The 15,361-nt window shown below is 49.5% G+C and overlaps 1 protein-coding gene and 1 long non-coding RNA gene across 2 annotated transcripts in view; both read right to left on the minus strand.

Annotated features, from left to right (window-relative positions):
- Positions 1–314: 314 nt before the first annotated feature.
- On the minus strand, positions 315–6,685 carry LOC114812143. Its single transcript, XR_003759788.1, has 3 exons — positions 6,564–6,685; positions 2,354–2,432; positions 315–1,571 (listed from the first exon to the last, which is right to left on the minus strand). It is a non-coding gene; the product is annotated as an uncharacterized LOC114812143 (long non-coding RNA).
- Positions 6,686–9,497: 2,812 nt separating this feature from the next.
- LOC100084474 (zinc finger and SCAN domain-containing protein 2-like) overlaps positions 9,498–15,361 on the minus strand; it is a 29,824-nt gene continuing 23,960 nt past the window's right edge. The window contains exons 9-10 of the mRNA XM_029065981.2: positions 14,189–14,302; positions 9,498–12,100 (exon numbers count right to left, since the gene is read on the minus strand). Of these exons, the coding sequence (XP_028921814.1) occupies positions 10,995–12,100; positions 14,189–14,302 (1,220 nt within the window). The 3' untranslated portion in view covers positions 9,498–10,994. The remainder of the gene's footprint in view (positions 12,101–14,188; positions 14,303–15,361) is intronic.

Raw genomic sequence — 15,361 nt, forward strand, 5'->3', positions numbered from 1 at the left:
TGGAGAGGAAAGGGCGGATCTCGGCCATGTTGCGAAAGTGAAACCGGCAGGTTTTGGTGACGGATTGGATGTGTGGGGTGAATGAGAGACCGGAGTCAAGGATGACACCAAGGTTGCGGGCCTGTGAGACGGGAAGGATGGTCGGGCCGTCCACGGGGACGGGAAAGTCAGGGAGAGGACAGGGTTTGAGCGGGAAGATAAGGAGCTCAATCTTTGAGGTGGCGGGAGGACATCAAAGTGGAGGTGTCCTGAAGGCAGGAGGAGAGGCGAGCCTGGAGGGAAGGAGAGAGAACAGGGGAGGAGTACAGTAGCAGTAGTTTTGGGGGTTGTTTATTGTAAAAGTTTGTTTTAGTTCTGCGAAGGTTATTTTAGTTCTCCATTCGGGTGTACACATCTAGATTCATAAACATCTCCTTCAAGTTGTGAGTCCCGTGCTAGGCAGGGACTGTGTCTGATCCGATTAACTCGTATCTACCCCAGAGTTTAAGTACAGTGCTTGGCACATAGCAAGTACTTTAGTATTGTTATTATCATCTTCCAGTTTTTTGTATTTCCCAACAGGGGCCTTGGGGAGAGGGTCGTTCTGCCCTGGGCATCTTTGCAGCTGATCCCCACAAGTGGAAACCGGAGAATGTCAACGGATTCCCCAGAAAGGCCATGTCTGAACACTCCCCTCCCTCCTCGGTCCTCGCCGGACCGCCCCCGTATGGTAGGCAGTTTCCTCAGGGATGCATCAGAGAGTCCTTTGGCCGTTGAGAAATGTGAGGATTTGGGTGGAGCTGGTAGGTTCAACTGTCCTGCCCTTCTCCGCAGACTTCTAACATTACAGCATTCCAGACGATCCTGCTCCTATCAGTATTTTCCAAGCTGTTCTCTCACTTGTTCCGGGGACGTACTGCATGTTCCCGATGTTCCGCTGCTGTGACTCTCCTGTTTTTCCCATTTTAGGAGCTTCGATTCACTCTCAAGGACAGCTGCTCCGGCTTTAACTTGTCCCTGAAAAATATTTGTTTTACCAAGCTTCATCACATAGACGCATCAGTTTAGCATCTGAGTAAATAGATCCAGAGGTGCTCCGTGATACAACCAGGCTGTGTATCCTGGGTTCCTATTTCCTAAAAACTTCAACGTTATGTATTAAGAACCATTCTAGAACCTCAGAAGAGAAATTATTTTACAGGTTATTAGAGTGTAAACTTCTTCAGGGCAGGAAAAATGTCCCTTCCCAAACAGCAGCACAGTAAACAGTATTGAATGCATGTTTGAAAAATGCTACCACCTTCTGCAGGGATGAACATTACTTAATTATTCTATGACCTTTATTAAAGTTATTCAAAGCATGACACAATACTAAACAAATGAATTGTTGCAATATGACTATGAGTCTTTGCACAAGGCTGCGGGAAAAGGAATTTGTTCTGCTGACTGTGTAGGAGTTTGCAACTTCAGGGAAGAATTTGTTCCACTCTGCTGGAGCAGCAGTCTTCTTCTTTTCTTAAAGCACCTCGTAGCAGTCTAATTCTTTCCAAAACCTCCACACGCCTTCTAACTCCTCTCTCCACTGAAGTCTTCTTCAATCATATTTAAATAAATAAAAATAAATTTTGGTATTTGTTAAGCGCTTCCTATGTGCAAAGCACTGTGCTAAGCGCTGGGGGGATACAAGGTGATCGGGTTGTCCCACTTGGGGCTCACAGTCTTCATCCCCATTTTACAAATGAGGTAACTGAGGCTCAGAGAAGTTAAGTGACTCGCCCAAAGTCACAGAGCTGACAATTGGCAGAGCCGGGATCAGAACCCATGACCTCTGACTCCCAAGCCCGGGCTCTTTCCACTGAGCCACGCTGCTTCTCAATGAATTTATGAATTCATCCACTTTCTTGAAAATTGAGTCAACCACTTTTGCTTCCAAGATTTTATTCAGTGTCAGAGAAAGCCTCGCCTGGCCCGCTTTAACACCTTGCCGTAATGCGTCGGATTTTTGAAGTTCATTACGGTTGTCATTGGACTAGGATTCCTCCAAATGCGATGCAGCGAACTCATCAATATCTGTGTTGTCCATTTCTAAACCAAACTGCCTCCCCAGTTCAACAATTTCTTTGGTTATTTTGCTCAGAGGGTCGTTTCTACGTCTTGAAAATCAGACAAAAACTGTGGACCCGTCTTCCTTCAAGATCCACTTGCTGTGGATTGCTTAATCTACGCTCAGGTGGGGAGGGGGCAGAGGAGAATCGATTTAGCCACAGCCCTGGGATGGAACATAAAGGCTGGTCCAGCTCATGTGTGGGGTAAAGCACTAACACGATGATATTAATTATTTCTCCAGGGTGGTGGTATCGTGGGGTGCTCTCACCTTGAGCCGAATCATCAGACAATGTCAGTGGGATCCAAAAAGCGGTTGTGGCCTGGGGTGGTTGAAACCTGAGCCGTGCCTGTAGGCAAAGAATGAAAAGCACTGTTGCCTAGTGGAAAGTGCACAGGCCTGAGAGTCACTTGGCTTCATAATCCCACTCCTCCATTTACCTGTCGGATGGACCTTGGGTGAGTCATTTCACTATGTCGCAGTTTCCTCATCTGTAAAATGACCCATTTAGACTGTGAGCTCCATGTGGAGGGCATTTAATAATGTTAATAATAATAATGTTGGTATTTGTTAAGCGCTCACTATGTGCCAAGCACTGTTCTAAGCGCTGGGGTAGACACAGGGGAATCAGGTTGTCCCACGTGGGGCTCACAGTCTTCATCCCCATTTTACAGATGAGGTAACTGAGGCACCGAGAAGTGAAGTGACTTGTCCAAAGTCACACAGCTAAGGGGCCGAGCCGGGATTCGAACCCATGACCTCTGACTCCAAAGCCCGTGCTCTTTCCACTGAGCCACGCACTTAAATATCATTATTATTGTCATTATTATTATTATCATTATTGAAAGTCAGGAGGCTTCACTCTGCTTGCTGACCTTAAACAAATCATCTCTGGACTTTAGCTTCTCTGCCTATAAAATAAAAAGTATAGTCCCTGCCCCTCTCCATTCATCAGGCTGTCAGAGGACAAAACATGTTGTCCAAGGTGACAAAGCTTTAGAAGATAAAAATTCTAGGTGACTACTACCACTAATAATAATAATGGCAATAATAATGTTGGAATTTAAGCGCTTACTGTGTACTGAGCACTGTTCTAAGCACTGGGATAGATACAGGGTAATTAGTTGTCCCACGTGAGGCTCACAGTCTTAATCCCCATTTTACATATGAGACAACTGAGGCACAGAGAAGTTAAGTGACTTGCCTGAAGTCACCCAGCTGGCAAGCGGCGGAGGCGGGATTAGAACCCATGACCTCCGACTCCCAGGCCCGGGCTCTTTCCACTGAGCCACGCTGCTTCTCTAATGGTACTTGTTAAGCGTCGACTATGTGCCAGGCATTTTACTAAGCGCCGGGGTAGATATATTAGTCAGGGTGGACACAATCCCTGTCCCAGGTAGGGCTCACACTCTTAATCCCCATTTTATAGATGAGGTAACTGAGGCCCAGGGAAGTGAAGTCACTTGCCCAAAGTCACACCGCAGGCATGTGGCCGAGCCGGGATTAGAACCCATGACCTTCTGACTCCAGGCTCTATCCACTAAGCCACGCTGTGAATGAGAAATATTATTATCGTAAGACAGACTCTGATCTCTTCAGCCTGCGTATCTGACTCCCCTGCTCCCTCAGGGCAGAGAAGCATCATCTAGGGCAATTCTCTGCTCACAGGACGGGAGTAGGCAGAGGGTTGGGGGTGGCAAAGGAACTTTTAATTACTGATTCGCTTCCTCTCTATTCCCTCCTCTGCTCCAGGAGTGGCCTTACCAGCCCCAGAGCTCAGGCCTTAACTGTAAACTTTCCACAAAGACATTTCCCCCAAAGCCTAATGGGCCTCAAGCGGCTGCTTTCTCCCGGGGCCTCGTTACGTGGCCAGGATAAGTTGTCCCCGTCTGGGCTCTGCTCGGAGACCATTAGTCCGCTCCAGCCTGGGCTCACCTCCCTGCAGTACTTGCCACTGGAGAACCGTGTCCCGCTCCTAAAAGCCCTGAGATCTCCAGCTTATTTTCGTTCTGCCCCAGATTTCCCAGCTTCCCCCACTCGCCAGTTCCTCGGGCCCTCTCGGACCCCAAAGTGCTCTTCCCTGCTCCCAGCGGACGCAAATTAGGCCTCTCCAAGCCTTCCACCGGTCGCCAGCGGAAGTCCGCAGGCCCAGCCAGCTCCGGCTCGTGCTCGGGAGAGGGTCTGGTAGGGAGGAATGGTCTCGGGCTACTACAGACGCTCGGGGCATTGGGCTCGTTTCCACTCTGAGCGGGGCACTCTAAAACACCCCCATCAGCCGAAGCACAGACACCCCGGCACTTCTCTCCCCGAGCTACGAATGCGGCCATCGACGCACCAGTCTAAGAATCGACTCTTGGCTACACCGGGGATTGGCGGCTCCTGTGTTCCCATTCTTCGAGCACCTAGGCTCTGTTTTCTTTTGGTAAGAGGACACCAAACTTCTCAAGAGGGCGGGGTTATAGTGGGTTTAAGAAATTCAGTTCTCTCAGTGTGGCCAGACTGGTGGTTACCAGAAACTCTCTTGTGGGTGTCGGGGAGTTTCTGACCAGGCAGCCTGCCACTCCTCCAATCTCTTTGTTTTTTCTTTTTACATTATTTGTTAAGCATTTCTGAGGAGGGGCAGAAGATCTGGGGGAGAATGCTAGCCCAGGCGAGCCTTCTTGCCTCTGCACTCTCAGATTTCCTCTCGTTAGTCCTCTATTTTACGGTATTTGTTAAGTGCTCACTATGTTCCAGCCACTGTACTAAGCACTGGGATAGATACAAGCTAAGCAGGTCAGACACAGTCTATGTCCCACACGGGGCTCAGAGTCTTCATCCCCATTTTATAGATGGGGTAATTGAGTCATAGAGAAGTGAAGTGACTTACCCAAGGTAACACAGCAGTCAAGTGGTAGAGCTGGGAATAGAAACCAGGTCCTTCTGACCCCCAGACCCATCCTCTGTCCACTAGGCCATGGGGGTCCTCAACGATGAGTACCCCCTCCACTTTGTTGGGACCTTTAACCAGTCAGTCAAGCAATGACATTTGTATTTATTGATAAATTCAGGTCCACCCCTCCCTCTGGACCGTGAACTTGTCACGGGCAGGGAATGTGTCTACCAACTCTGTGGTACTTTCCCAAGCGTTTAGTAAACACAGTAAGCGCTCAATAAATTCCATAATACCATACCACGAATCACCCAAGCCGGACGTTGACTGCTGGATCTAATCTGAGCCCAACGCTGACCTCAGCCCCAGCAGCCCCAGCTCCAATCCCAATCCTGGCCGGAAGCCATACTCTGCCCTTCAACTCACTCTTTGCCCTAACGCCAGTCTTCAACCTCAAGGAAATTTCAAAAATTGGTTTCTGTCCATGATTGAACTTTGGTAGCAGCGATGAAAAGCACTTGGCATTGCTAAGAGCTAACTCTTTCATTTTCCCCCACGGGACAGACATCTCAAGGAGCAGAAGCTGGAGGCCGCCGGGGCAGCCAAGCCCCACTTAATAATAATAATAATAATAATTATGGTATTTATTAAGTGCTTACTCCGTGCCAGGCACTGTTCTAAGCGCCGGGGTGGATACAAGCAAAACGGGTTGGACACAGTCCCAGTCCCACATGGGGCTCACAGTCTCAATCCCCATTTTATGGATGAGATAACTGAGGCACAGAGAAGTGAAGCAACTTGAACAAGGCCGCACAGCAGACAAGTGGCGGAGCCGGGATTAGAACCCATGCCTTCTAACTCCCAGAGCTGTGCTCTACCCACTATGCAGTGCTGCTTCCCCTTAACCCTACAGCTTTTTTTCCTCTGAGTTTCTCAAAGCACCTTACTGAAGTTACCTCACAAAAATATTTAAGCAAATATAGGCAAATCAGTGGTCCATCACTGGTTCATCTAGCCCCATATTCTGTCTCTGACAAAGGATGCTTGAAAAAACGGTGTGATTTTGCCCTCCTGGGTACATTCAGCCTTTACATGATAATAATGGAATTTGTTAAGTTTTCCATGTGCCGAGCTCTGTGCTAAATGTTGAGTTAGATACAAGATAATTGTTTTAATGAGATGTTCATCCCCTTGAATCTATTTATTGCTATTGTTCTTGTCTATCTGTCTCCCCCGATTAGACATTTGGATGGTGTGGATTTCAGGGAGAAACATTTCCATGTTTACCCTGTCCATCCCCTTCATGATTTGGTCAACTTCCCTCTCAGCTTCCATCTTCCCAGACAGAAGAATGAGAATCACTTCATCTGATAAGAGTCTGTTAGTAGTCAGTCTAATTATTGAGCACTCACCGTGTGCAGAGCACTGTACTAAGTGCTCGGGAGAGTACAACTCTAACAATTTAACGGACGCATTCCCTGCTCACTACGAGCTTACAGTCCAGAGGACGAGCTTACGGGCTAGAGAAGGGCAGCGATCGTTCTTGCCACTGAAACGGCATGGCTTTCAAGAAACCGAGGCGGGGAATTAGAGAAAATAACTCATTACCTTCTTCCCTCCTGCCTTGTCTGGTACTCAGGATCCAGAGGGTTAGCTGCTAGGGATAAGGGACCTGTTTTGACAACAAAACACACCAGGTGACACAACCCCAATATTTGTTGTAATGATAATAATTGTAACATTTGCTTACTATGTGCCAAGGACGGTATTATCAATCAATCATACTAATTAAGTGCTTACTAGAGTACAATGTAACAGAATTGGTAGACACAATTCCCCGCCCACAGTGAGCTTACAGTCTAGAGAGGGAGATAAACATTAATTTAAATAAATTATGGATAAGTAAGAAGTGCTGTGGGGCTGAAAGAGGGGTGAATAAAAGGTTCAGATGCAAGAGCAAGGGAGACTCAGAAGGGAGTGAGAGAAGAGGAAATGAGAGCCTAGGTGGGTTATTCCCCTCTAGACCGTAAGCTCATCGTGGGCAGGGAATGTGTCTGTCATATTGTTATATTATCACTCTCCCAAAAGCTTAGAACGGCACTCTGCACACAGTAAGGTCTCAATAAATGCAACTGATTGAGTGATTGGAAGGCCTCTTAGTGGAGATATGCTTTTAATAAGGCTTTGAAGGTGGGGAGAGTGAACATCTGTTGGATATGAAGAGGAAGGAAGTTCCAGACCAGAGGCAGGATGTGGCCAAGGGGTCGAAGGTGAGATCGAGGAGACCGGGGAACAGTGAGAAGGTTGGCATTAGAGGAGCAAAGTGTGCGGGCTGAGTTTTAGTAGGAGATCAGGGAGGTGAGGTGGAGGGGGAAAGGTGGTTGAGTGTTTTAAAGCTTATGGAACGGAGTTCTGTTTCATGCAGAGGTGGCTGAGCCACCTCTGGAAGTTCTTCAGGAGTAGGGAAACATGGACTGAACGTTTTGGGAGAGTATAATATAACAGAGTTGGTAGACATGTTCCTGCTCACAGTCTAGAGGGGAAGAAAGGCATTAAAATAAATTGTGGATATATACATAAGTGCTATGGGTCAGAGGGTGGGGGGCGGATATCAAATGCTTAAGGGGTACAGATCCAAGTGCTTAGGAGACACAGAAGGGAAGGGAGCATGGGGAAATTACTGTTTGTTCATCGAAGGCTCAGACCTAAACGGGACAGGGCCGGTGGGCAAGGAAGAGGGAGGAGAGGATGTTGGAAGATCCTACCTGTTTTGTTCTGCTGTCTGTCTCCCCCTTTTAGACTGTGAGCCTGTTGTTGGGCAGGGATTGTCTCTTTCTGTTGCCCAATTGTACATTCCAAGCACTTAGTACAGTGCTCTGCACACAGTAAGAGCTCAATAAATACAATTGAATGAATGAATGAATACTTTGGGAGTTGTGTTGGGTATGTTTGAAGAGAGAAGGCAAACCAAAGAGCTCACACTGACACTTTCTGGCTGGATATCGATGGGCTTCCTGTCTCATTCCCCTCTCCTAATGTTGGTATTTGTTAAGCGCTTACTATGTGCAGAGCACTGTTCTAAGCGCCGGGCACTGTTCTAAGCGCTGGACTGAGGTCCGGCCTTCTCCGGCTGGACATCAGCAGACCCCCCCAACTCCTTCCCTCTTCCTGGGGCTGAGGAGCTCGCCCCGGCCCTATCCAGCTGGATGTCGCCGGGCCCCCCATCTCAATCCCTCCGCTTGGGACTGAGGCCCGGCCTTTCACAGCTGGACATCGGTGGACACCCGCCTCATTTCCTCCTCTCGGGGGTGAGGAGCTCATCCCGGCCCTCTCCAGCCAGATGTCGAGGCCCCACTTCTCAGCGGCCTTGGGAATTCTGTTCATCCAGCTGGAAGACAGGAAGGGCGATGGGGAAATGGGTGGACAGCTTAATCAGGCCAGCGTTGGACCAGGGAGGGGTGAACTTCTCCACCAGCTTGGGAGAGGATGGGAGGCTCAATCCAAGGACTCAGAAGGAGACCGATTCCCTCCAGAGAAGGGGGCTGAAAGGAAGAAACAGGCAGCCCTGGTTTGGGGTAGTGGGGTAGGGTCCGTTTTCCTGGCACTCATCATTATTATTATTATGGTATTTGTTAAGTGCTTCCTATGTGCCAGGCACTGTACTAAGCGCTGGGGTGGATACAAGCAAATTAGGTTGGACACAGTCCCTGTCCCACATGGGGTTCATAGTCTCCCTGTCCATTTTACAGATGAGGTAACAGAGGCACAGAGAACAGAAGTAACATGCCCAACTTCACACAGCACACAAGCGGCGGAGCCCCAATCAGAATCCATGACCCTCTGTCTCCCAAGCCGGGGCTTTCCTTTTCAAATCCACCAGACCACAGCTCTCCTCATCTTCAAAGCCCTCCTGAAATCCCGGCTCCTCCAGGAGGCCTTTCCCAATCAAGTTCCACCTTCCTAGGCCACATCCAGCTGCTCTTACATCTGTACCCCTCTGCGCTTCTACCTACTCTTCCTTTGGTGGCAACTCACCCGACCGCATCTACCCTCGCTCAACGTCTTGTAGAGTGCAAGATCCTTGAGGGCAGGGATCGTGTTCAACAACTCTGTTGTACTTTCCCACTTAGTACAGTGCTCTGCATATAGTAAGCACTCAATCTATACCGTTGATTGATTGCTTGGAGACCTATATATCTCCGGTCTGTCTCCCCCGTTAGACTGCAAGCTCCTAAAGGACCGAGACCCCGTCTCTTAGCCAACTGTACTCACCCGAGCTTTTCAAACAGTCTTCTGCGTATAGTAGGCACTCAATAATAATTACTGACTGATTGCAAATACCAATTATTGAGTCTTCAAAGACCCATTTTGGACCTGATCTGTTACAATCATTTCATATCCCACATTACCACAGGACAGGGTTTCTACCGAAGACACCCCCTACCCGAAGTCAATTATTCCTGTTATCCACGCAATAAGACTGAGCCACAAAGAACCCTAAAGGCTACTCTGATAACAAAATGGAAACACAAAAACCGGGCATCATATTCACTGTAAGATTTATTCTGAGCTCAGATTCACATGAGAAGCAGATGGCATCACATTCAGCATTTCCTGCCCCCAGCTGGACTTCCCCTACCAAATCTCGGAGTCACTTTAACCCTGGTCTGACGGAACCTCAGTCCCGCTGCACTCCGTCTCTAAAGAGGCCTCGTCGAATTACTCGTCGCCAAGACAGAGGCCTGCAATTACAGATCGAGTCCAAGTTACTTCTTCCTTGTTAAACGTAAATTCGTATTGCTCAAATGACTGGATGGGGGCGGGGGAGGACTTAATTACTGGCTACTCGAAAGAATACTACATCTGGTCTATATAACACTGAGAACTTATAAATGCAGGAATATACACTGCGGGCATAGTCTTAAAAGGATCATAGGGCTACGGGTCCGTCTGGAGTCACGGCACACATTCCTCCAGGAGGGTGGAAGAGGCAGTTGGATCCACCCGTCTGAGCTACTCTGGAGGCGAACCCCAAGGCATAAGCAGTGCCCTCCTGCCGTCCGGTCGAGCCCCGGCCGCCGAGGCCTCTTGGAGGAACATTATACTGGCCACCTGCCTTAACACCTATCCTCCCGGCTGATGATCACATTCTGACATCGCAAACTTTCTTCTCTAATAAACCCATCGTGGACCGAAGCTTCCATTTCTCTGCTGGAGAGTAGGTGAGCGAGTAACCACCGGGCTTCCCTTCCCCCCGGCTGATTTGTTCTACGGGTGAATTCTCTAAGTACTAACAGGCTATCCTCCCTCATCTAGGACCATCCACCAGTTCCCCACAGATGGCTACCGAGTGGGCTACGAATATTCACAAGCCTCAGCCGATAAGAGACTGAACTGCAGAGCTGAATTCCCTCCGTGCCATCACACCGCAAAGGGAGCAGGAGGAATAACGCTGCTTATGCCGCCGGTTGATGAGACCCATTCGACAAACAGAAGATGTTTCCCTCTGAAGTGGGCTGGGTGTGAGTTAGCTGATTTAACCGGATTACCCATGCTGAGATCTTCCCGACTTGTGTGGTCCTATCCATTGCCTGGAACCGTCCCCAGTCAGACGTTGGAAGAAAGGAAAAGACTGTGCTACGGAATCAAAGGGCGGGAGTGGGGAGAAGGAGAGCAGAGCTAGGCTTTTATTAGCACCAAACTTCTCAGCCAGGTTCTCCTTCTTCCAGACACCCAGGAGATTGGTTGAGAATGGAAATGACCTCCCCATATACCCAAGAGGGAAAAGGAAGGGACTAATAATTAAGGAAGTTATTGGTCCAGCCAGAGGCAGGAGCCTGGTTTCCTGACACTCATTCCCAGGCTAATGGGAGACCACTGCCCTGAGCAAGTTGGGAGTCGGGGGAAAATCCTAGAACGTGGGCTGAAGCCACTTAGAGGGGTCCTGTTTAGGAACCATTTCCCTCCACATCGAGATACTTGCGGGATGTCCCTTCCCTAGCAAAATCCTATTCCCAACCCAGCGCCCTTCTGCCTCCTTTAATAGGCTTTCTCCCGCGTGTGAGTTTTTTGGTGCGTAATGAGGTTGGAGCTGTTACTGAAGCCTTTCCCACAGGCGGGGCATTTGTAGGGCCTCTCTCCGGTGTGGGTTCTCTGGTGTATGATGAGAACGGAGCTCCAGCTGAAGCCTTTCCCACAGACAGAACACTTGTAGGGCCTCTCCCCGGTGTGGGCTCTCTGGTGCATGGCGAGGAAGGAGCCCCGGCTGAAGCTTTTACCACACTGAAGGCACCGGTAGGGTTTCTCGCCCGTGTGGGTCCTCTGGTGCATAGCCAGCTGGGAGCTGCGGCTGAACCTCCGGCCGCACTGAGGACACCCGTGCGGCCGCTCTCCCGTGTGCGTTCTCTGGTGCCTGAGGAAGTTGGAGCTGTAACTGAAGCTCTCCCCGCACTCACGGCATTCGTAGGGTTTCTCTCCGGTGTGGACGCCCTGGTGCGCGATGAGGCTGGAACTCTGGCTGAAGCTCTTGCTGCACTCGCAGCATTTGTACGGCTTCTCGCCCATGTGGGTCCTCCGGTGGGTGGTGAGGTTCGAGCTCCGGCTGAAGCTCTTGCCGCACTCGCCGCACTGGTAAGGTTTCTCGCCGGTGTGAGTTCTCTGGTGGGTGATGAGCGCTGAGCTCTGACTGAATGAGCGCCCACAGTCGGGACATTTATAGGGTTTCTCTCCCGTGTGGGTCCTCTGGTGTCTAATGAAGTTGGAACTGTTGCTGAAGCTTTTCCCACAGTCAGCACAGTTGTAGTATTTCTCGCCCGAATGAGAGAGCTGGTGTTTCATCAGATGGGAGCTCTGAGTGAAGCTTTTCCCGCACTGGGAACATATATAGAGCTGCTCTCCTGTAAAGGTTTCCGGATGAACTGGGAATTTCCTTCTGTCGTTCTCCTCGGGAGTGGATTTTCCTGGACTCTCTCCCACTGGGACTAACGGCTGACTTTCCGCGCCACGTTTGCTCTCGGAGGCTTTGCTCCAGAAAGAATTCTGGACGACGGCCCTGGAGGACCTTCCCATTGGTGTCCCACGTGATTCCATTTCCTCAGAAATGTCCGGCTTCGTATGTTCCTCCTCATTCTCACTCATCTCAAAACCTGAAAGAATTGATAACAAAATGCAGATATCACCCATGGATGCCGCAGGAAAGGAATGAATTGCGTTAAGGAGAAACAGAAAAATCATAATGAGGAATTGTGTTCTATTTATTCCCGCGAGAAGGTTCATCATTTGAATTTGGAGGAGGGCTGAAGGGGGTGGGGCGAGGGAGAGACTGCAATGTGGAAAGAAGCTGAGAGTGATGCTTGGAGAGAATGGAATGAGTGGGGGAAGAGAAAGAGAAGACCTTTTCACAGCTAAAGGAGGCAGGAAACTTATGTATAAATATTTAGACTTGGTGGAGAAGAAATGTGGTTTGTAGCTGAAGGGGGAGGTGCAAGAAAGAAACGGGAACTGGGGAAAAATTAGAGTTTTCAGATCCGTTTGAGGTAGGGGAACAAGTGAGATCAGTGGGAGAGTTGCCTGGTGACAGGAAAATGGGCAGGAGCACTTTCAGGGCCACCACTAAACAAACTGATGAACCCGACCACTAATGATAAATTCAACAGCAAAACTTTCCATGAGAAATTTATTCCAGGCATGCAAATAGAGACAAACCTACTGGCCATGCCTCTTGCCAATCCTCCCCATTCTCCCAGCTTCCTGCCGAAGTAGAGGTAGGGATCAAAGGCCAGCCAGTAACAACCGGAGAGTTGGGGGAAGGGAGCGTGTGTGCACTTGTGGGACCGAACTCCCCCAGCACCCGTAAAAGGCAAAGCAGTGGGAGGGAGCGGGTGGGAAGCGGAAGCCGCGCTCCATCCCCCAACCTCAAAGGGATGGGAACGTGGCCACTTCAAAAGGGTCCTGGGGAAGGAGGAAAGCAGCCATGCCTCCGGGCCTCCAGGGTCCACCGGGGAAATCTCTTCCAGGTGGAATTGGACATCTTGGATAAGTGGGAACTGGTATTCCTTAGACTTTAGCTTTACTTGTGACACTTTTTTTTTACTCACACTGACTCCTCATCCAAATGGATTTGCCTCACAATCATCAGCTTTTCAGAGCGCGCTATTTCTGGAAACCCCATTTCTCCCCGGGGGCCCTGCAGTAAGGTCCCGTTTAGCTTAGAGATAAGAACTCGGGATGCAGAGCCCAGAAAACTCGACCGCTAGGGAGACCGTAACTTCCTCCTCTAGACTGAAGGCTCCTTTTGGGTGGGCAACCAACTCTATTACACTGTACTCTCCCAAGCGCTCAGTACAGTGGTCCGTACACTCAATAAATATGACTGATTGATTGAGCTCTCTGCCCATGTGGGAATCCAAAAAACGAAGGGGGTATTTAGCATTTGGGATCTGCTGGGGCTGGTCTGGACTGCGGGGAGTGCTGTCAATAGACACTGACTCCCCAGCTAAGACCCGGGCTGAAATACTCACCCAAATCAAGGTGGACAGGAGGAACAGGATAGGTCTTGAGATGGTAGGGAGCTATTTCGAGCAATCAAGGAGATGGGGGTGAGGGTGCAGACCTGGAGGAGAGGATGGCCGGGGTGGAGAGTTTAACAGCTGAAGTCAGAAAGGAGTGCGAGTGGGAAACAGGTTCGGCGGAAATGGTGAGTTATTATATGGGTGTGATTTGAAAGAGCGGATGAGACCAGGGAAGGAGCAGCAGCAGAACAGGAAAATGACCCCCAAGCCAAGGCTAAGAACAGTCAACCCTAGATCCTGTAGGCCAGAATGACTTTCAGATTTAGGCCGGTGTCCACCATCTTGTTTCTTCAAGAAAATAATCCAATGAAATGGCCTGAAAAGACATTTTCCTAGGCAAAATCTGTGCTCGAAAATGTCAGGCGTTAGGAGAGCAAAGGCATTTTCAGGTGCACAGAACAGACAGGGGTTCAGGAAATCCAAAGACAATTCGAAAGGTCTCCAAAGTTGTGAGAAATCTGAAAGCCACCGATCTGATCTAACAGGAGGCTGTGGGACAGGGTTGGCAAGGAAGCCAACGTGGACTGATGGGATATACAAAGTAGGCAACAATACGTAACTTTGGTTCAAATTTCACTTTTAATGTAGAAATGTAGGGTAGCGACCCCTGCACGTTCAACACCGGGGTTGATGGTGTTTAAACCACTGTCACCGGCTCCTCACCTTTGTGGACTTCTCCCGGAATTTCCTCCTCACTGGAGCTCTGGGAGCCCGAGATCCACGGTTCCTCCCCTCCCTCTAGCCAGGAGATCATGCCGGGTTTGGGAACCGTAAATCCTACTCGAGGGGAAGGAAACAGGACACAGGTTAGAGAAGCAGCGTGACCTAGTGGACAGAGCTTGGGCCTGGAAGCCAAGAAGGACCCGGGGTCTAATCCCGGCTCCGTCATGTGTCTGCTGTGTGACTCTGGGCAAGTTACTTCACTTCTCTGGGCCTCAGTTCCCTCATCTGTACAATGGGGATGAATACTGTGAGATCCCGAGCGGGACGTGGACTATCTCCAACCGGATTAGCTTGTTCCTACCCCCGTGCTTAGCAAAGTGCCCGTTACTTAACAAATACCATTAAAAAAAACCAAAGGGTTAGGGCAAGATTTCCTCAACCCGGAAGTGAGCGGGGCCTCAGAAAGGCAATCAAACCATTGACCCAAGACCCCCCTGAAGTTCATAAAACCAATGCAGTTGGAAAGGGCCGGTTTCCCTTTAATGCCTCCTCTGAAAAGGCAATGACCTTCTCCTCATTTCCCATTCCTCCCCTCTGCCTCTGCTCTACTCCCCTTTTACCCCTAGTCCCCAGGTCGAGGGGTCTGGAGCCTGATTCCCTGAGTCAGAAAACAACAACAAGTCTCCTGAAGCCTCCCAGGTTCACGGGGAGGTGGGAGACACGGTTCAAGATGTGTTAGTAGGTTGGGAATTCCCAATGGGAGCCTTTATTGGGAGCGAAGTTTTTCTGGACTAATAAACAAGCTTTAAATTGGATTGTTCGTGAGTAAACAAGACCAGAATTCCATCCGTTTCAGCCCCAAAACAATCAGTTCATCATGAATACAGTCGAGCGGGAGCTCAGCTGGGCTGCTTCAGATTGTGGACCAGAGAAACAGGCCCCTGAAATGATCTGTGAGGCAATTCATGTGATTTTTACCTCCTGGAACAGAAGGGAAGGGCGGGTGAGAATTTACTTCTCCGGTACACTTATTCTTTATCGTTCAGCCCCTTGGCCCCGCCAATGGAGAGGCCAAGGAATTGGAATGGTGGCCTTCAACACTCTCTCAGGAAGGGAACAGAAAATGGGCCGCAATTTGGCATTTATTTCTCTTCTGCCGGGGAAGAGGATCAC

This window comes from Ornithorhynchus anatinus, chromosome 5, assembly GCF_004115215.2.
Source record: "Ornithorhynchus anatinus isolate Pmale09 chromosome 5, mOrnAna1.pri.v4, whole genome shotgun sequence".
NCBI classification, from domain to species: domain Eukaryota; kingdom Metazoa; phylum Chordata; class Mammalia; order Monotremata; family Ornithorhynchidae; genus Ornithorhynchus; species Ornithorhynchus anatinus.